General features: G+C 40.6%; 1 protein-coding gene across 1 annotated transcript; it reads right to left on the bottom strand.

The window, feature by feature from the left end:
- Nucleotides 1-308: 308 nt before the first annotated feature.
- On the bottom strand, nt 309-7,580 carry Npy (neuropeptide Y). The gene is made up of 4 exons (XM_047562612.1): nt 7,482-7,580; nt 6,363-6,550; nt 2,333-2,413; nt 309-486 (listed from the first exon to the last, which is right to left on the bottom strand). The coding sequence occupies exons 2-4, from the start codon at nt 6,548-6,550 to the stop codon at nt 462-464; spliced, it is 294 nt and encodes a 97-aa protein (XP_047418568.1). The 5' UTR covers nt 7,482-7,580; the 3' UTR covers nt 309-461.
- Nucleotides 7,581-20,981: the final 13,401 nt, after the last annotated feature.

Raw genomic sequence — 20,981 nt, 5'->3', positions numbered from 1 at the left:
GGGGGAGTTCTTGAATATTTCCTCCAATTAACATGCCCTTGACAAATGTCTCTAAATGCTTCTATGTGTTACACTCACCTACAAACACACACACACACACACACACACACACACACACAATTTTGATCATCATAAATAACAATATCTTTATATCTTCCATAGCCGTTGCTTTAATATTGGTGAAACAAACCCTGAGTCTTCTACTTGAGGGAGGTTATAATTTAATGAATAACTTCAAGTCATTCTCTCTACGGCCATAACAGATCGTCCATTGAGGAGAACACACTTTTTGACTGCATGGTGCTTTATTTAAATGCACATATATACAATGGTGACAAAGTAAACATGGCAGAATCCAGCACAAGGGCTGCATGCACTGGTAGGACGGGCAGACTCTGGTTTTACAGGATGAAATATGGGTTGAAAATAGGAAAAGCTTGGAGAGCAAGTGTTCTTTCCCATCACCACATAGAAGGGTCTTCAAGCCTGTAAAACATAAGAAGCAAAGCGTGTAAGAGAAGCTGTTTGACTACCTGGGATGCCTGCAAGAGTGAGACACGCAGCTCTGAACTGAAAGCGGATCAGAAACTCTTGAGAAGCCTCCTGTTGGCACTCTAAATAAGAGGCCGTGTGCAATAGCAGGAGTGAGACAGACAGCCGCGTGATGTGCAAAGGCCCAGCTGAGTGCCTTTCACCCATGCTAAGGAAGTCACAGGCAAATCTCTGAGGGAGCATTTAAAAGGTTCTGTACATATCAAAAGAACCAAGGAACTCGGCAATATTTCTGAAGATCAAAACTACAGGAATCACTTGAAACTAACAAGAAAGTTAGTGTTACTCAACTGAATATACTTCTGTTGTTTTCCCGCAAGCTTTGTTGTGTAGTCGGATGCTATTCATTAGACTATAAAAAGCCCTTTTCAAGAAAACAGCACTCACAGGCAACTTCAGGGCTATCGGCTTTTGTTTCCTTCTAATTGCTATAAGTCTGTCAATCAGGGTTCAGTTAACTTGATTGCATGCACTAACTGTGTCACATTGGGCCACAAGAAAAAACCAGCAGCAGAGTTCTAAGTAGGTCTGGATCGTTATTTTCCTAACTGCAAGTAGACACAGCCTACCCTAAACTTCTTACTGTGGCAAACATCACCTGTGTATCAGTGAAAAAGGCACTTATTGCTTAGTATTAAAAATAACCTTGTGATTTTCCTCCTGTTTCTCTCAGATTTGCTGTTTAAGTCAGAGTTGTACTTCTGGGGACAAGAGCACTGGAGTTTTATTCCAGCTCGAATCATTGTTTCCCTCAGAGAAAATGAATCTGCCAACTCTATACTTGTGCCCTTCACTCTGGCTGGCCACTTCACAAGGGAACTGAGGGAGGGCAGGAGAGGAGGTGGGTGGCCCAATAGTTACTCATGGATTCTCTCGAGAGAACCTCAGTGAAGAGTGACACTCCGGTCACGCTCACACTGAGCAAGTGTGCTAGTGACCTCTTCTGGGGAACTTGGTTCTTGATGTTGTAAAGCTCTGGGTCTGAGGCAGTCAACCTACCTCAGACAAGAGTGGACCCTGTGAACTTGATCCTACTGTGGGCAGAGGTGGGACAATGTGGGGAGAGAGGCAGAGTAGCCAATGGAGTATGAAAATGGAAGCAGATTAGGTTTCTTTACACTCCTTCTTTGTCCAAGAGGTGCCAGAGAATTTCAGCCCAATGGCTAGCGCTTAGATTTTAGGGACATCTCTTCCCAAAATAGATCTACACTCCAAGAAAGTGGCAAGGCTGCAAATAAACTCCTAAGAATAATGTTGTCCAACAGTCATGCATTGAATCTTACTATGTTGAACTAAAATATGCCAAAAACTCACCAGGAGCTCCTGATTCATCTACAACTTTGTGCAAAATCAGGAAGACTGGAGTCAAACACATGAGGAACATTTCCTAGGACACATAGGCACTTCACCAAGTGTATGAAACTAGGGATGATTTAGGCAAAGATGGACAACTGGTCATTTAAATTTAGAGTGAGGGGCTTACTCTATGCAGCCCTAATTATAACAATACTAGAAAATGTACTCAGTAATTTGTGAACTAAAAGTTACTTAAGTTTAGACTTTCAAAGGAACACCAAATAGTGTAGGCTAGAAAATGTCACTCCACAGAAATTTAGAGATTTACCATGAGTGCATGAAAAGAAAGGTCCTCCCTATCTGGTTCTCCATCCCCATTCCTGCCCAAATCCCTCCTCATCTGGAAGTCTCCAACCCAGTCCCTCCCACCTTCACCTGGGCACCTGAGCTCTGCAACAATGTCATCACACAAGATTGCTCATACCTAGTTCTGGGGACATTTTCTGTGCTTTCTCTCATTAAGAGGTCTGAAATCAGTGTCTCAGGGCTAGACCGTTTTCCATATCTGGAAAAAGAAAAAGAAAAGGAAAGTCTTTTAAAGCAAGCTTAGAATAGCCATTAAAGTCTTTAGGAAAAAAGAAGATAGTCTCCTATTTAGGATATTGAACCTTAAAGTTATTTTCAGTAGTTCATCTGCTAATAAGTAATATAGATGTACGAAGTATCTATCATCAAAAAAATCATAAATATGTTTTAAATTTCATATATATTTAGAATTTGCTTAAATTCATAATAAATAACTTAGCAGTGTATTTAAACTCAACCAAAATCTCTAGTCAAATTCTTTTCTTTTAAAACTACCACCAGTAGTACGTATATAGATATTCTTTTATAATTATGTGACGGGAAATTCAAAAGCACTGAAGCTTGATTGAAAACATTTCCATAATTAGTTGATTGGCTAGAGTTCTGATGATACACAGCAGTTTAAATCTTAATAAGGAGACCAGATGATAGTCCAGAAACAGCTCTGGAAAAAAACCCCAGCAGTATGATGTTCAAACCCCACCTGTGTCTTTGAATCTGTTTTCTCATTCATAAAAAATTCTAACCTGCACTCAAATCAGAGTCTTTGTGAAAATTCAATGTGAAAGTGAGTCACAATGCTTGAGAGCAACAAAGTGGTACACACGTGCAAGTTACTGCTGTTGAAACACATCCGTCCTTACAGCTGCCAACAGATCCTGCATCTTGTATTTTTCATATTTACTCATGGCACCAAAAGCTAAAAACCTTTCCTGATGCTGTGATTTTTAACTTGCCCTATAAATTTAAAGAAATCCTGTTGATCCATTAAAGTGTTCTTTTTATTCTCCCTCCTATAGCAAGATATGTTGGGACAATATCTGAATGCAAAGTTACATTTACCCATGAAGAGTAGTATAAGTGTCCTGCTCGAGGATACTGCTAATGGGTTTGACAAGTCTATAACCAATTACATTTGTTGCAGAGTATTTTCCCCTTTCTCAGAAAAGGCACTGGACACCAGGAGCCATTTTGTTTACAAATGAAAACACAGTCTGGCATAGGTGGATTAACTAACAGGTACAAGCTGAATAAAGCTGACAGAGAATATGCTTTAACTGTTTATCAATCCTAACTAAATCCAACTTTTTTGGAAAGATGTGAGATCCTTTGCAGAGACGCAAGGGAAGCAAAGACAAAATAAAAGCCCTCATCGCCCTCAACCTGCACTCTCTCTCCCATCATTTGTTAAGACTTTCTTGAGTTGTGATATCAGGCTGCAGGCTATGGCTTATATTTAGTTATTCTGTCCATCAGTTGATTTCTACTAATCTTAAAACTCCTGGGCAACCTTAATTCACTTACTTTCATCATGCTCCAGTGAGTGAAAGAACTGGCAATTATTTTCTCTAATTTAACAGAAAAGAATCTAAATTTGTAATAGCAGGATTTGCACAGTCATAAACTACGTTCCAGGACAGCAATGCTCACTACTCTTGCTTCTCTAATTAATTCTGGATTATCCTTCTTCTCTACAATGGTTTAACTTGCAAAGACTAAGTCTCGAGGGCAAAATTCTCAAACCTGGCTGCACATTAGAATCACCTGGAGAGCTTAAAGAAAGAGAGAAGAAGAAAAAGAAAAAAAACACTTTAAAGCCCAGGTCCCCTTCCCTCCTCCCCGCCCACAAGGGTCTCATTTAATTGGTCAAGGGTGGAGGCCAACTTGAGTATATTGTAAAAGCTCCCTGGGTGATTCTGATGTGTAGCCAGGTTGAGAAACAGTAATCCAGGGCTGAGTTTCTCAACCGTGGCACTGCTGACATCTGGAGTTGGATAATGCTTTGTTGTAGAGTGCTGTCCTGGGCATTCTAGGATGTTTAGCAGCATCCCTTTCCTCTCCACATGAGATGCCAGTAGCACCCACCCTAGATGGACAATAAAAGATGTCACCAGACATTGTCAAATGTCCTGGAGAGCATAACATCATCCTGAGAGCCGCTGATCTAGGGAACCACATAAGCAAAATGGGATAGACCCACACTCTGGAATAAACAAAGCAACCTTCAGAGGCAGTGAACCAGGTTACATACGGCAACCCCAAAAACATGAACCAAGTAGAAAAAGGAAAGAATAGTTTCTTATGACCATATATGCTGACTTCAAACATAATCACAAATGACACTGTAATTTTAAAAAACACATACTTGTGCATGTGAGTGGGCATCTATGGTGGGAAGTCAGTAGGTGCACAATGGAGGATATGTGAGAGCATAAGGAGCCTCTGATGGCTTTCAAAAGGAATTTACATGAAGATGAGGCAGGAAACTGTGGGACCAGCTTATTCCCATCTAACCTGAATCTCTTCCTGTGGAGCTCAGGTCCCTCTCCCATTTTTTCCTCATCAAAGATGCTGGAGATCATACTGACTGTTAATGGTGATGACAACACCCAAAGAAACTCCAATCCCATAACCTCTAAAAGAAACCTTTATGAAATGTTCTTAGTTTCATGATCTATAAAATGGAAATAATTATATTAACTTCAAAGCTTTGAGGTAAAGACTGGATAAGATACCTAGGAAAGTATTTTGAAGAGCTAAAGTTTTATACAATGGCAAAGCTTTGTAGCAATTATCTTTGCAAAAATGAGTTCTGCTGTATATTTTGCTATGACTTAATGACATTGTTCTAGAAAAAATAACAGTTAATATCTTTTGTTTGTCTAAATTCTTCATTCTGGGCTGTACTCAAAGCAAGAATTGCAGCAATTAACTTTCTGGGAAGTCTATTAGGATTCAAAACATGTTTCTAGTTAAAATGATCACATTTTAAGGGATCATGAATCAATATTTAATTGATCCTCTGTAAATTGGAACTTTTTCATAAGTCTTTTCACAATGCCATATACCTTTTTGATGAAAGGAAAAAAACTATTTTGAAGTATAAATTCACTCCTAGCCCCAAACACCCTACTTTAGATTTTTTCCAACTATTCTGTAACTGTAAAAGTAAAAATATGGTTAAAAAAAACCAATACTTTACAACATATAAGTGAAACCTGTTAAATAACATTAATACTTCTAAAGGGCTCATCCTTTATAGCTCCTTAAGATAACATGTTAAGTCATTTAGAACTGAGATGCACCAATTTTGGAAACAAATTTTAAATATTGCATTTGTGTTTAAAATAGTTTGGATTTGATTTTTCACTTAATATTCAATGTTAAGAGTGAAAATGTGACAACTCACTTTAACTTTCTGGGCATCCAGAATAAGGTTTACAATATCTCAAATTCCAAGTATTCCCTGGATTTATCCCAGAGGTACTAGATTCACATAAGTTTTTTCTTAATAAAGAAAGTAGGACTTCTTTTCAGAATTCACCTGCTATAAAATGAGCTAAGTCTGCATTTCATGTTAAGATGTTAATTATTGGGATTACAATTTTCAAGCATGGGGGTGAGACTGCCAAAAATGTTGTACATAAAGACATACATAACTCTATTTGTCTCTTCCTAAATGCTGTCACTCAGTTTGCCCTGGGCAGGTCAGAAGGTGTGGCCACCTCTTGGCAATCAGGCTGTTTCCTCCTTGGTTTTCTTTGGTGATGACTGTTTCCCTAGACACCAGGTTCCCTCTCCTCCCTACACCTTTTCTTAGGCATACCCTTGCTCCTTTCACTGGGCACTTTTTCCATCTAAACGGCTAGACCGACTCCAAAGGACTTAAAAACAAAAAAAGACACAGGGCTAAGTGGGAGATGCCAGAGCAAGCCTGGAGGACCTGGGTGAGAGTTACAGAGGGAATGTATCCCGTTTCTGCAGTTTGTGCCCTGAACGTTTTACCTACAGTTGAATATGTGCCCGATATTGTCCTTCTCTGGATATAGCCAAGAAAAAAAAAAAATGGTCCCTTTCACCCCAGATCCCCAGGATCTACAGCGTGCAGGCTTGGTGCTCTCCGGAGTATTCTCCCGAATCCCACCCACCTCTGCCTAGTGATGAGGTTGATGTAGTGTCGCAGCGCCGAGTAGTATCTGGCCATGTCCTCCGCTGGAGCGTCCTCTCCCGGGTTGTCGGGCTTGGAGGGGTATGCCTCGGCCAGCGCACCCAAGCACACGAGCAGGGACAGAGCGAGGGTCAGTCCGGACAGCCCCAGTCGCTTGCTACCTAGCATCTGTGGACATAGAAGGCTCAGTGGATTGGAATTGGGAACTTGGGGATTCAGAGGACACACGCCTGAGCCCTTTTCACTGCTGCCACCCTTGACACCTCACCAGTCCTAGCCCTCCAGAAGGAAGCTGAGCTTGGCGAGCACCACTTTGCAGGTTTAGAGGATGATCTGCCCGGGCCCCGCCCCCCTACTCGCGGGAAAACTCCGAGCAACTCCTATCCAAGTCCCAAGGCGGAGTCGCGGGGCAAGAGGCGCAAGGTGGTAGCAACTCCAGTTCAACACTTTGAAAACAGAATCGGAATTTCTTTCCTCTGAGTTAAAGGATGATCGCTTTTCTCCTCTTCTCCCTCAATACTTCTCGGAGGAGAAAACTTTCTTCTCTGTTACTTTTGGTCTGCCTGGGATGGACAGCTACGGAGATTCCCTCCGGGTGACAATTGAGTTAGGAAGCGGGGAAAGAATTGCTACCTGGGCTAGCCAGTCTCCGTTCAGATTTCAAGAATCCTGAGATGACTGGGCGCCGCGGGGATTCCTCCCTCGAAGGCACTGCCTGGGAAACCTCTCTCCGCCCACAGCAATCTGGGTTTCCTGGCTGCGACCTCCGGGGAGATGGTCAGTTGCCTTGGGATAGGGGTCCCACTTTTTCCCTCCATATCTTCCAAAACATAACCCAGAGGGAACGCCCAGTCAGGCGGGACTGGGAGAAGGGCAGAAGGACAATCAGAGGGGACCCGAAAGGGCTAATAAATTTAGCCGCCAAGAAGGGCCAGCGGACATCTGGGCGTGAAACATGCAAAGTCCGGACCTCAAAATCTGGGGATCCGAGGGCGCCCTGCCAGGGCTCCGGGGCTCCGGAAAGGGTGAGATGATGCCCAGGGCAAGTTCACCCGCGCCCCTAGCTCCCGCCCTTACCCAAACCGGTCCCGACACTCACGGTGGCTGGCGAGCGGGCGTGGCTGGGCGGCAAGTGCTCTGCTGTGGGGGCGCTCCTCTTCCAGGTGTGAGGGCGGGTGGATGGGGTGCAGAAATCGGGTCGCAACTGGGCTTTTATGGAGCTCCCTCGCCGCGGCAGGAGGGGCCTCGGGTAGTCACGCTTGGGTGACTCCCACCCTCCACTTCCCGCCCCCGAGCGACTGGGGGAGGGGATTGGAGCTGCAGCCGCACGAGTGTCTGCTTCAGAAGCTACCTACACCCCAACTCTCGCGCCAGGCCTCTGCGGGCCTGGACAATGAAAGCCAGGCAGCGCGCTCCAAGTGCGCCGGACCCTGTCAAATCCTAAGTGCCTGCCTTCCGCGGGCGGCGTCGAGACCCGGCTTTCCTGCACTTGGGGTCTAGTTCTGTCACAAATAGGCGCAGTCCAAATTTCTGCCACCGAAATTACCAACCCGCCGGACATGGGGGTAGTGCTACCCGAATCCTGTACTTGGTGGAGCATCTCCTCGACACGCGCGGCACTTGGCCGGCACAACTGCGCGCCTTCGGAGGGAGACGGCTGGGCGCACAGGTTTTTCCCACAGTTAAAGCAGCTGGGAGGCGGCTGGCCAGGGTCCTGATCCCCAAGATCCCAAACCAGTCCCGCGAGGAGATGAGAGCCAGCTTCCATGGTCTGGTCCCTTTGCTCAGCTGTTTTTTCTTTGAGATCGGTCCTCCCAAGTACTTGACCAAACTCAGTAAGCAGGGCTTCCTAGCGACCTGAAAGAGTGTGGGGACTCAAAACTCCCGGAGACGGAACATGGTAAACTAACTTGCCCGCCGGGCGAAGGGCCGCGTTTCCAGCGTCTAGAGACTTTTGGTCCGAAGTGACCATAAACAAACAGCAGCTTCTTCATTATCTAGTGGCCCTTGTGAAGCCCTAAGTATGTTTCAGTTTATGATCGCGTGTGTGGATCCTGCTGGAAATCTTGCTTGAAATGAAATTGATTAGTTTTTTGAAAATCGACTATTAATTTGCGCATCGTGTTAAATGTTAAACCTGTTGAATGAATATGAAAGATACATGAATTATTCTTACAGGATTAGGATTTTATACAGTGGGCTGAAATTTTACAGTTCCCTGAATGAATGCTTCTGGAAGTCTGAATCTTTCAGGAAAGATTAACATGCTATCTTAATGCGAATATGACAAGTGATTCTGTTAAATTGATACTTTGTTTTTGTGCTGTTCTGACAGTATTGAATTAAATATCAATTACTGTGAAGCAAGCATCTCTCTTTTTAACCCCCCACCCCCGCCACTGTGTGTGTGTGTGTGTGTGTGTGTGCAAGAGAGAGACAGAGACAGAGACAAAGAGACAGAGACAGAGAGACACAGAGAAAGTCTATTTCTGTGAGAGAGTGTCTGTGTGCCCAAATGAAATCACAATTTTGAAGACCCACATCCTTCTCAGTTAGGCAACTGCACTTCCCTTACTACAGAAAGACATGCCAGGGACATATATAACAGGGCTTTTAGAACTGTTCATGAGAGATTTTGGTAGAAAAGCAAAATATCTACTTAGAACCCTTTTAAAATTATTTTTTATTTGTTTTAATTAGTTATACATGATAGAATGCACTTTGATACATCATATATAATGGATGTATAATTTCTCATTCTTCTGGTTATACATGATAAGGAGAAAGACGCAGTTCACATTCAATAAAATGATCTTACTTTTTACCATGTATCACAGATTCATATCAATTAAAACCTAAACTTAGGAGTCACTGAATCTGGCAGAACTTACTTCTAAGGAGATACACCATTCCCGAATGGGGAGAACTGTGAAAAATTGATTATCTTACTTTAAAATGATATCACTGATACTCAAGGATAAAAACTTATTCTCAGGGTTCAGCATTTAGAGAGAGAGAGAGAGAGAGAGAGAGAGAGAGAGAGAGAGAAAACAGGGATTCATGTACCATATATGCATCTTGACATCTTTTTCCCTTTTCTCTCCAGTCCAAGCTGTATTGCTTGGCCTTGGGCTCTGAATATGCTCTCTCTCTCTCTCTCTCTCTCTCTCAGGAATCTGTTTCACCTGTTACCTCTTCTTTTTCCTGTAATTTCCTTTAATCTCCCTCAGCTTTTAAATTTGCTTGAGTTTGTTGAAGAAACAAACCAAAACTAACTCCCCCCAAACAAAACTAGCTGTCACTCAACTTATCATCTCCCTCTAGCTGCTAAGTCATTTCTCTCCTTTGTTTCAAAATCATGTATTTATTTATGTGATTATTTTTAACATCTTTGTTGACATACTAAAATACACCCAGCTATGAATGTTTAAAACATTTACTTGAATTTATGTGTGTGAGTTATATATATACATAGATGTATATATATATAAATATATGAAGCCACCACATTCAAGATAATTGACAGATACATATTACCCCCCAAAATTTCCTAATGTACTTTTGAAATGTCCTCCCTTCTCTCTCCCTGCCCCCTTTCTCTGTTGATCTGCTTCTTGTCACTCTAGATTTATTTGCATTCTCTAGAATTGCTTATAAATATAATTCTACAGTGTGTACTCTTTGCCTTCTTTCAGTCAGTCTCATTATTTTTAGATACACCCATACTGAAGCATATATCAATAGTTCATCCTTTCTTTTGCTGAGAAATTTTCCGTTATATGACATACCTTAAGTTTTTTAATCAATTCAACTACTCATGTTCCTTGGGTTGTTTCCAGTTTGGACTATTATGAGCAATGCTGCAATGTCATTCACTTATAAGTCACTGTATGGACATAAACTGTCATTTCTCTTAGGAAAATACTCAAGAGCAGAATGAGTCATAAGGTGGGTGTATATTGTCCCACAGTTCACTAGTGATCTGTTTTTGATTTTCTTTTTTTTTCTGAGTTTTATCTGGTTAGTTTCTATTGCTATGTCTTCAAATTCACTAATCTTCTGCAATATCTGATCACTGTCAATCTTATCTAGTGATTTTGCACCTATACCGTGCAACTTTCATCATTAGAATTTTAGTTTACATCTCTTGTATATATTCCATGAGTTGACATGTCCAATCTTCAGCTTTTGAATACATACTATTAATAACTATTATACTAGTGTCATTTGTGTAATTTCTGGTTGGAATGTTTTGGTCATTTTCTGCATTGCTGTGACCAAATACCTGACAAGAACAGCTTAGAGGAGGAAAAGTTTATTTGGAGCTCAGGGTTCTAGAGGTCTCACTCCACAGATAGCCAACTGCATTGCTCTGGGCCCAAGATGAGATAACACATCGTGGAGGAAGGGCCCAGGAGAGGAAAACTGCTCAGCCTGTTGTGGTCAGGAGGCAGAGAGAAAGAGAGAGAGAAAATGGCACTTGTGAGTGCATTGGCTTCCTTCTCCCTCCACCTTCCTTCCATTCAGGCCCCCAGCCCACTGGGCTGCACTACCCACATCCAAGATGGATCTACCCCGCTCAGTTTAGCATCACACATGTCAAAAATCTCTGGAAACACTCATCAATGCACCTCACAGTGTCTTAACCCAATCGAGCTGACAATCCATATTAACCATCACACATGGTCTGACTGACTTTTCTCCATGTTATAGTTTGTATTTTCCTTCTTTGTATGCCTTATAATTTTTAATAGGACGTCAGACATTGTGCATTGTGCATATTAACTTCTTGTTTGTTGGATATTTTTGTGTTCCCATAAATGTTCTTAAACTTTGTTCTGGGACATAGTTAAAAACTAAGCAACAGTTAGTCCTTTTGGGTCTTGTTCTTCAGATTTGTTAGATGGTTCCAGGATTGACTTTTGTCTAGGTTTAATTTTTCCCACTGTTGAAGCAAAACCTTTCTTGCCTTAACTAATAACTGATACCTCCCTAGAAGTGAGTTTCCCTCCCTGTTGAAATAAGTACTATTTCCAGCCCATTGTGAGCACTGGGCACTTTCTTTTCTTTTCTTTTCTTTTTTTTTTTTTTGGTACCAGGGATTGAACTCAGGGACACTCTACCACTGAGCCACATCCCCATCCCTTTTTTGTATTTTATTTAGAAACAGGGTCTCACTGAATTGCTTAGGGCCTTGCTAAATTGCTGAGGCTGGCTTTGAATTCAGATCCTCTTGCCTCAGCCTCCTGAGCTGCTGGGATTACAGGCGTGTGCCACCACACCTGGAGCAAGCATTATACACTTTTTAAAAAAACTTTTATTTTATTTTATTTTTATTTAAATTTTTTATTTTTACAGACTGCATTTTGATTCATTGTACACAAATGAACTTTTCATTTCTATGGTTGTGCACAATGTAGATTCACACCATTTGTGTAATCATACATATACATAGGGTAATACTGTCTGTCTCATTCTACTATCTTTCCCCCACCCCCTCCTGCCCTATCCTGCCCCATTTTCCTCTACACCATCCAAAGTTCCTTCATTCTTCTCTTCCCCCCACCCCACCCCACCCCCTCGTTATATATCATCATCCACTTACTACAGAAAACATTCAGTCTTTGGTTTTTTGGGCTTGGCCTATTTCAATTAGCACGGTATTTTCCAGCTTCATCCATTTACCAGCAAATGCCATAATTTTATTCTTCTTTATGGCTGAGTAGCATTCCATTGTGTATATATACCACAGTTTCTTTATCCATTCATCAATTGAAGGGCATCCTTCAATTGGTTCCACAATCTAGCTATTGTGAATTGAGCAGCTATGAACATTGATGTGGTTGCATCACTGTAGTATGCTGATCTTAAGTACTTTGGATATAAACCAAGGAGTGGGAGAGCTGGATCAAATGGTGGGTCCATTCCAAGTTTTCTGAGGAATCCCCATACTGCTTTCCAGAGTGGCTGCACCAATTTGCAACTCCACCAGCAATGTATAAGGGTGCCTTTTCGCCCACATCCATGCCAACCCTTATTATTGCTTGTGTTCTTGATAATAACCAGTCTAATTGGAGTTAGATGAAATCTTAGGGTGGTTTTAATTTGCATTTCTCTAATTACTAGGGATGATGAGCACTTTTTCATATATTTGTTGATCACCTATATATCGTCTTCTGTGAAGTGTCTGCCCATTTCCTTAGCCCATTTACTGATTGGGTTCTTTGTATTTTTGGTGTAAAGCTTTTTAAGTTCTTTGTAAACTTTGGAGATTAGTGCTCTGTCTGAAGTGTGTGTGGAAAAGATTTTCTCCCACTCTGTAGGCTCTCTTTTCATATTATTGATTGTTTCCTTTGCTGAGAAAAAGCTTTTAGTTTGAATCTATTCCATTTATTGATTCTTTTATTTCTTGTGCTATGGGGATCTTGTTAAGGAAGTCTGGTCCTAAGCCAATGTGATGAAGATTCGGGTCTACTTTTCCTTCTATTTGGTGAAGGGTCTCAGGTCCAATTCTTAGATCTTTGATCCATTTTGAGCTGAGTTTTGTGCAGAGTGAGAGACAGGGGTTTAATTTCATTTTATTCCATATGGATTTCCAGTTTTGCCAGCGCCATTTGTTGAAGAGGCTCTCTTTTCTCCATTGTAAGTTTTTGGCACCTTTGTCTAGTATAAGATAACTGTACTTATATGGGTTTGTCTTTGAAGCGCTAGATACTTTTTATTATCATCCTCCTGTGTTTTTTTCCCCCTGATCTTGATGGTTTCTTCAGGTACATGATCAACTAATCAACTAACTTCTAGAGGGACATCTGCAGCTTGTGTGTTCTCCTTCTGACCTGGTACTCTCACTGTCCTGCTCTCCACATGTCCTTCTCCAGCTCCTCTCAGGGTCTAATTCATTTCCTCCTCCATGGCAGCCTGGGTGCCTTCTATAGACAATAAGCTGAGGCAGTGTAGGGTTCCTCTGATTTGTGTCCCATATTAAAGAGATCATTGCCCTTTATTGGCTGATGTCTGGTGTTTTGAGGGTTGTTTTATACATTTTGGTCTAGGAATTTTTTGTTGTTGTTGTTTAGATGGAAGGGTAAATCCAATTTGTGTTTCTTCATCTTGACCAGGAGAGGAAGTCTCATAGCGAGAATTTAAAAAAGTAGATTTCTACCATGGCCTCTTCTTCTTCACCTCAGACTTGGTCGTGGAACCACGACAATAAAGGATCTGACTGAATCAAGCAACTTAATTTGCTTTCAGTAAACCTACTGGTAAGCCACATGGACTTCACTAGTTATTTGACTTCTCTTGGCCATAACCTTCTCTGATCTCTGATTCATCTCTTTTCTCTCTGAGATCACTACAGTCTCTTTGCTCACTCATCCTTCTGTACTTCAAGCCCTGACCTTCACCTTTCCACTCCACACACACTGACAAATCAAGCTCATTTACTTCACAACTGTGAGCCTAAAGTCTCCACCTCCATTCCAGTTTTATACCTGAAATTCAGGGTCATCCATCTAACCCAGAAAATCTCTGTCAAGAGTCTCAAATCTAGATGATCTACAATGGAGCTTCCATTAACATATATTTCTAATAACATATCATATAAAGTTCAAAGTGTTTTCAAAACTCTTAAATCGAACTAGAAGGCTATGTATTTTGGGTTCCTACCTACCTCCTAGGCTTACTTAACACAATTTTCTCCCTTAGTCCCTACATTTCTGTCCATTGGCCTTCTTTGTGCTTCTTAAATAATCATCTTTCCCTCCTAGACCTTCAAGAGACCTTGCTGTCTTTTGAGATATTCTCTGTCAAAGCTCTTTACCTGGCTAACACCTACACATCCTTCTAGTTTCATCTTGAACAATCACTTCTTCATGGAGGATTTTTCTGGTCCTCCAGGCTAGATTAGGTCCCTTATTATAAGTTCTTTTAAGACTCTGAACTCCTCATTGATTGTACATAACCACTATAGAATTGTATATGTATTATCTAGTTGTTGTATTGCTATTAGTCAAATATCTTTAGATTTTAATCTGTTAATTCATAAGAGAAAGAACATTGCATTTTTATTTACTTCTGCATCCCTCATGCATTCCTATCACTCAGTAGATTCCCAGTAAATGTATTGATCAGAATAAATTTTTTTTTTTATGCAACTGAGGTTTACAACTGAGTTTCAGAAGGGGAAGGAGGAGAGGGAGGGAGACACACAAAGATTTGTAAGGCAAGACAGGAGTAGACAGAGTAGAAGCAGGGGCAATAATGAGGTCAAGAGAAAGGTTTTCTAAGATGGGGTAAAAGAGGAGCATGTCGCTTTGCCTAAAGGAATGATCAAGAAGAAGGAAAAAGTGAAGTGAAATGAAGGCATTTCTAGAAGGTTCTATATATTTGGGATTTTATCCCCTTGTGAAGTGAGTTGCAAAAATTTATTTGTGATTTTTCATTTATCTTTGGTCTGTGTTTAATATTTGTTTTTTTTGGGGGGGAGATTTACAGATATTTTAAGTTTATAGTTGAACGTATCAGTCTTTTCTTGTGTGGCTTCAGAATATTTAGTCTTAAATTAAAATGCCTTCAGGACTCAGGGATTTGTAAAGCATGGTCCAAGTTGGTCCAATACAGCTTCTACCTGCTTTTTCAAAAGAGTTTCATGGAAAATCAGTCACTTTCCTTCATTCACACATGTCTATGGATGCTTTTGCACAACAATGACAGCATTGAGAAGTTGTGACAGGGACCAAGTGGCCCATAAAACTAAAATATTTACTATTTGGTCCTTTATGGAAAAAGTTTGCTAACCACTGCTCTATAGTAAAAATATGAGTTTTATTCTTTTTTTTTTTTTTTTTAGTGTCTATTTCTCTTTCTCTCCCTCTCCCTTCTTTCTTTTCTCCCTTTCCTTCTTTGTCATTTTTTTACATGAAAACCTGGAATTTATGCTGGTATAGTGAATAAATTAGGTTTCAACTTTTATTTTCTTTAGGTTGTTCATTATCTCTCTTGATGCCACTTACTGCAATGGCCATCATCCCCCCACAGCTTTGGGATGCCACCTTTGCATCATATATACAAATATCTGGCCTGACTTCTGGATTTTTCTGTTCTATTCCACTGGTCTTGGGCTGCACAGGCGCAAGGACCACCCAGTTTTAGTGACAGGGCTTACTCTGGGGTTAAGGCTTGTGCAACACCCCATCATTGATCTCTTTTGTCAGTTTTTGATTTGCTGGATATATCTTTCATACATCCTTTTTATGTTGTGTAGTTCTGGTTTACGTTAATAGGACCTTGCTGTTCCCTTTGTTTCTATCCTTTTCTTTATGATCAATGATAGTTTTTTCTTATTTTGCCAGTCAGGAAAGTAAACTGTTTTAGTCCCTCTAGTGTTTCTCTTAACAAATTTGAATAATTTGAACTGAACAATGATTGTTATTTTGACTGCCTACCCAGTTGCCACTCCCACCTTCCTTGATTTAGTTCTGGCATCACTATTTCCTGTCAAGAGTTTGGACTGTAATAACCCCTTAACTTTGCCAGTGATCATCTCATTTCTGGCCATTGAAATATTAGGATAAAACAGCTAAGGGCTTTGTAGGAAAAGTGTTGTCTCTTGCAAAGGCAAGAGGCAAGTCCTTTACTGGGACTCCTCTCTCTTCCTGCTTTGGATGCTGTGCAGAGGTAACACGTGATAGCCGTCTTGTGATCACGAGTAGCAATACTGCAAATACACCAATGCTGGCAGAATGCAAAGATCAAATGGACTAGATTTTAGATGAAATCAGTGAGCTTCCAAGTCGATCTTGGGACTGCCTACTTGTGGGTGTCTCATTAAGCTAAGGATAAATGTTCAATGTTTTAAGCCACTGCTAGCTGAATCTTCTGCTTCTAATTCTTGACTTTAATTTAAACTTCTAATTCTTGATTTTCTTTACTTCTTTCTTCTATACATTGGTTATTTTGTTATTTTTATGTTCAGATTATTTATTGATGTTTGTGATGGGAAATCTGTATTTGAACCTTACCTCATCTTTCTCTTTGTTATAGATTTTCTTTGATTTCCCTCTCTGGGCTCCCTTTTTCTCAAAGATGAGAAGTAAACTGGACCTATTGTATGCATGGGCTGTGTTCCTTAGTTTGGAAGTTTCTGACTTTTTTCTTCTTGGCTATTCTTTCTTATATCTGTACATTTTGTTAGATTTGAGAGCAGAGACCTACCTTGATCCTATATTTTGTTTCCCAGTTCCCTGTGAAATCAAAGCAGGGTTTTGTTGTTGTTGTTGTTTTTAAACAACACCACTTCTCTTCTATGTATTTTTAGCAGTGCCTAGAAGTAGAGTTCATGTATAAGAGAATTGGGGCAATTATGAAGACTGTTTGGACCAAAATTACCCCAAAATTTATCTGAAACATCAAGATAATTGCAGGAATTTTATTTTTTAATTTGAAAGTATTCTGGTAATAGCTGCAATTCTCTCCCCTGCTTTGCATGTGCAGGCACAAACTGGCAATTCTGAAATAGCACCCACAGTGCTGAGCCGAGACTGGCTTTGTGTCTTCTGACCAGTTATAGTTTGTTTTTCATTATCGTCATCATTATTATTAGCTCGAGTCCCATGCTTCTAGTCACACCGACCCATATGATGGCAGGATGCTTATTTTGCTGAGAACAGAGCCTTAAATGTGACTGTGGGAATAACAAATGCATTCTGGCACAGGGCAAGCAGACTTTCCAGGAAGATATTTATTTCCCACTGTGTAGATGGCTGAATGCCATGCGGTGCAGCCTGTGCCTCAGGTGACAGCACTGACTACCCCCAACTGAGGGGCCCTCAAGCCACTTTTGAGAGGGTTAGGTTTGAAGAAAGTTCAGATTGGAGGTGAGGATGTGTCATTTCCATATTTGGTACAATTGTGGAAGTTGTAGATTGTATGTCCCTTGAGGTCTATTGCAGGACCCTTCCTGCCTTCCGAGATCCCTGAGAACGGAAGGTGGCCATTGGTTTCCAAACTCAGTTGCCATTAGATTCAGATGTGACTCAGATCAGACCCCATTGCTTGAGACTTTGATTCAAAATTAGGTTAAAATACAAATGAGATATCCCATTTTCTCCATGTATATTACTATAAACATTAAAAAAAAAAGTTTTCCACAACTCTGAATTATGACAGGACTAAATGATGTGAGGAGAGAAACAAGCTGTGGCCATCCTCTTACTAGCCTAAATTGAGGTAGAGGCAGCATGCTCTGGAGCAGATGGTCCTGGCAGAAGATTCCAGATTATGCAGTTGCCTGACTAAGGCAAAGGCAACTATGCTCATGGTGGTCTGGTCCTATAGTGAGGTTTTGGGAGGCATTTCTGGAAGCTCGGCATAGGCCCTACTTGTTTACCACTCACTCCTAAGAAGTCCATCCTTTAAAAAGTTCCTTTCCATTTGAAGTAACTAGAACAGATTCTGAGTCCTGAAATTAAGAGTTCTGACCAACAGCCAGATCCTGGGAGAAAGACAGCTAAGTAAGTTAAGGTTTTCTACCACAGATTGGATCTCTTGAGTTTTAGGGATGGGAAACATAAGCACTTACAATGTGTTTTTCCTCACCCAGTGATTTTCAGAGGTCCACATGAACTGATAGGGTAAGAAAGATGGTCTGGCGGAGAGGCAGGGGATCACTCTCAGAGAATTATGCTGTGGGAAGGTAGCTGGTATCTCAGAGTAGGAAAGGGCAGGAGAACTGAAGAACTCCCTCAGACCTGCAGCACAGAGCCACCCCCCCTATATCTTCTCCAAGTCTTCCTTCTCAGAGTTAGCTTCACAGTAAGAATGGGCAGCAATCAGGTTGCCTTGGTGGAAAGTGATAGTGAGCTGTGGTTCCACCATGGAAAACCATGAAGAAAATTTATAATCTCACAAAACAAGAAGCCCAAAGAGGGGCTGGGGCTGGGGCTCAGTGGTAGAATGCTTGCCAAGCACATGTGAGGCACTGGGTTTGATTCTCAGCACCACATAAAAATATAAATAAAATAAAGTTATAAAAAACAAAGAAACCCAAAGATAGGCATCTCTACTAAAAGTTGATTTAGCAACTCAAGATGTCCTCAAGATCCAGGTTCTCTTTGGTGTTCTGCTCTGCATAATGGCTTTGACTTGCAGACTCGCAAGTTGACCTTGCAAGCAGGGTTGATTGATGATCAGTGAAATGGGCATCCACACCCAGAGACCTTTTTCAAGAAAGATGTACATTTTTATGGTTTTGTTGTGGTTCTTGTTTGTGTTTTTGCTTTTTGGTTTCTTTTTAATGAATGAATGAACTTTGTGCAGATAAACCCAGCAGCCTCTTCCTCCTTTTCATTGGTTTTATGGTTCTGCCTAAACTGTATTCCAGCGAGGGAAATAGAAGCACAATAACTGAATTCCACCAATCAGAATTTACCTTGGATTGGAAGGTGGAGTCACTGCTCCCTGAGAGTGAACACCAAATGAAAGTTTGCAGAGTAGAAGGGACAGTGGCCTTTAACAACCAACGATGTCAATTCCAGGGCACAGTTTGTGTTGAGTTCTGTTTTTGTTTAAAATTCAAATTTTTTTCTGCTATATGTGTGAGTATGTGTGTATAAAAGTAATATATTCATAAGCAGAAACTACTTAACCAGTACAAAAATGCTTACAGCAAAAAGAACTCTATGTTCATTCTTATGTCTTAACTTATACAAAAAATTATGAAATATCATTATTTTAGTCAACTGTTTCACTGCTCTGACTAAATGACCTGACCAGCACAGCTGTAAAGGAGGAAAGGTTTATTTGAGAGTTCACGGTTTCAGAGATCTCAATCCATAGACAGCCAGCTTCATTCCTCAGGGCTCGAAGTAAGGTTGAACATCATGGCAAGAAGAGTGTGGCAGAGGGAAGCAGCTCACATCATCAGAAGGCAGAGAGAGACTCCACTAGCCAGATACAAATATATATATACCCCAAAACCACACCCCAATTCCCACCTCCTCCAGCCACACTCTACCTGCCTCCAGTTACCACTCAGTTAATTCACTAATTAGGTTAAGACTCTCAAAACCCAATCGTTTCTCCTCTGAACCTTCTTACATTGTCTCACACATGAACTTTTAGGGGACACCTCACATCCAAACCATAACAATAGTTAAGAGAAAATTTTAAAGTTCTGGGCTGGGGTTGTAGCTCAGTGGTAGAGCACTTGCCTAGCACATAGGAGGCACTGGGTTTGACCCTTAGCACCACATAAAAATAAATAAATAAAAGTATAGTGTCCATCTACAACAAAATAAATATTTTAAAAATTCTAAAAGTTCTAAGCATACAGAGGAAAATAATATGCCCACATGTTCAAAGTATCATTCTTTTCTAAGAAACTGACTACTTGTTTCTAATATTTGAGTGAAAATACAATGAGCACAATACCCAAGGAAACCTTAAAGTAGAAAAAGCTGGGAGTTATACATAGGATATTTATGACTTACAATAAAGCTACACTCATTAAGGTGCCATAGTGTTGCTACTAGCAAATATAATCAGATCAAAGGAACAGAATAGTCAAAAAATATATCCACACACAGTGACTTCATTATGACAACTTCAGTGTAGTGAAGGAAAGGAGGAGATTTTAAAATAAACGTACTGATTCTATTGGATACTTATGTCGAAGGATTAGGTATTTTTACCCACTTACTTAAAACATTTTTGTTTTCAATTAACTTTATTACATAATTTTCTGTATTCCTGTTTCCAGATTAATAAAGTTCTCTTCTATTCCTAATTTGCTGAGAGATTTTATAACAAATAGATTCTGAATCCTATAAAATACTCATTTTGCCTCAACTGACATAATTCTGTAATTTTAAATTTTTATTTGGTTCTTACATTTAATTACATTGGTTCAAACTTTAAGGCTCTTGTATTCCTGGAATAAATACCACTTAACCATGATATAGTAACCATTGGTATACAGTGCTAGACTTAACTTACTGTTTTTGACAGTTCTTACATGAATTGTATGAATGAGGTTGACATGCAGTTTCCTGTCACGTGATGTCTTTGTCAGGTGTTGACATGAAGGACACCATAAAATGCTGGTTAGTGCTGCAGCTGTTCCTCCTCCTCCTTCTCCTCCTTTCCTTCTTCTATCTTGAGAAATATCAGGAAGAATTCATTGATGAAGTCATTTGGGCATGGGAAATTGTGGGAAGAATTTTAATTAGAGTTTCAATTCCTTTGCTAGTTATAGAACTGCTCACATTTTCTATTTCTTTTTGTTGATTTTGGTTAAGGTCTGGTTTTATAGAACCTCTCTCATTTTTTCTACATTTCCAAGTCTACTGGCAGAAAATAGTTCCTCATATTCTGTTACTGTTTTGGTGCTGGGCTTCACAAATGCTAGACAAGCCCTCTACCACTGAGCTACTTCTTCTGCCCTTTTTATTTTTACTTTTGTGACAGGACCCACTACATTGCCCAGGCTGTCCTACAACTTGTGATCCTCCTGCCTCGGCCTCCCAAGCAGCTGGGATTATAGCCATGCATCACCATGACTGGCTCCCTCTTGAGTATCTTTAGTATCTGTGGTGATAAACCC

Source organism: Sciurus carolinensis, chromosome 8 (genome assembly GCF_902686445.1).
Source record: "Sciurus carolinensis chromosome 8, mSciCar1.2, whole genome shotgun sequence".
Taxonomy (NCBI): Eukaryota; Metazoa; Chordata; class Mammalia; order Rodentia; family Sciuridae; genus Sciurus; species Sciurus carolinensis.
The sequence above is the reverse complement of the archived record's forward strand: the minus strand, read 5'-3'. Positions and strand labels throughout refer to the sequence as shown.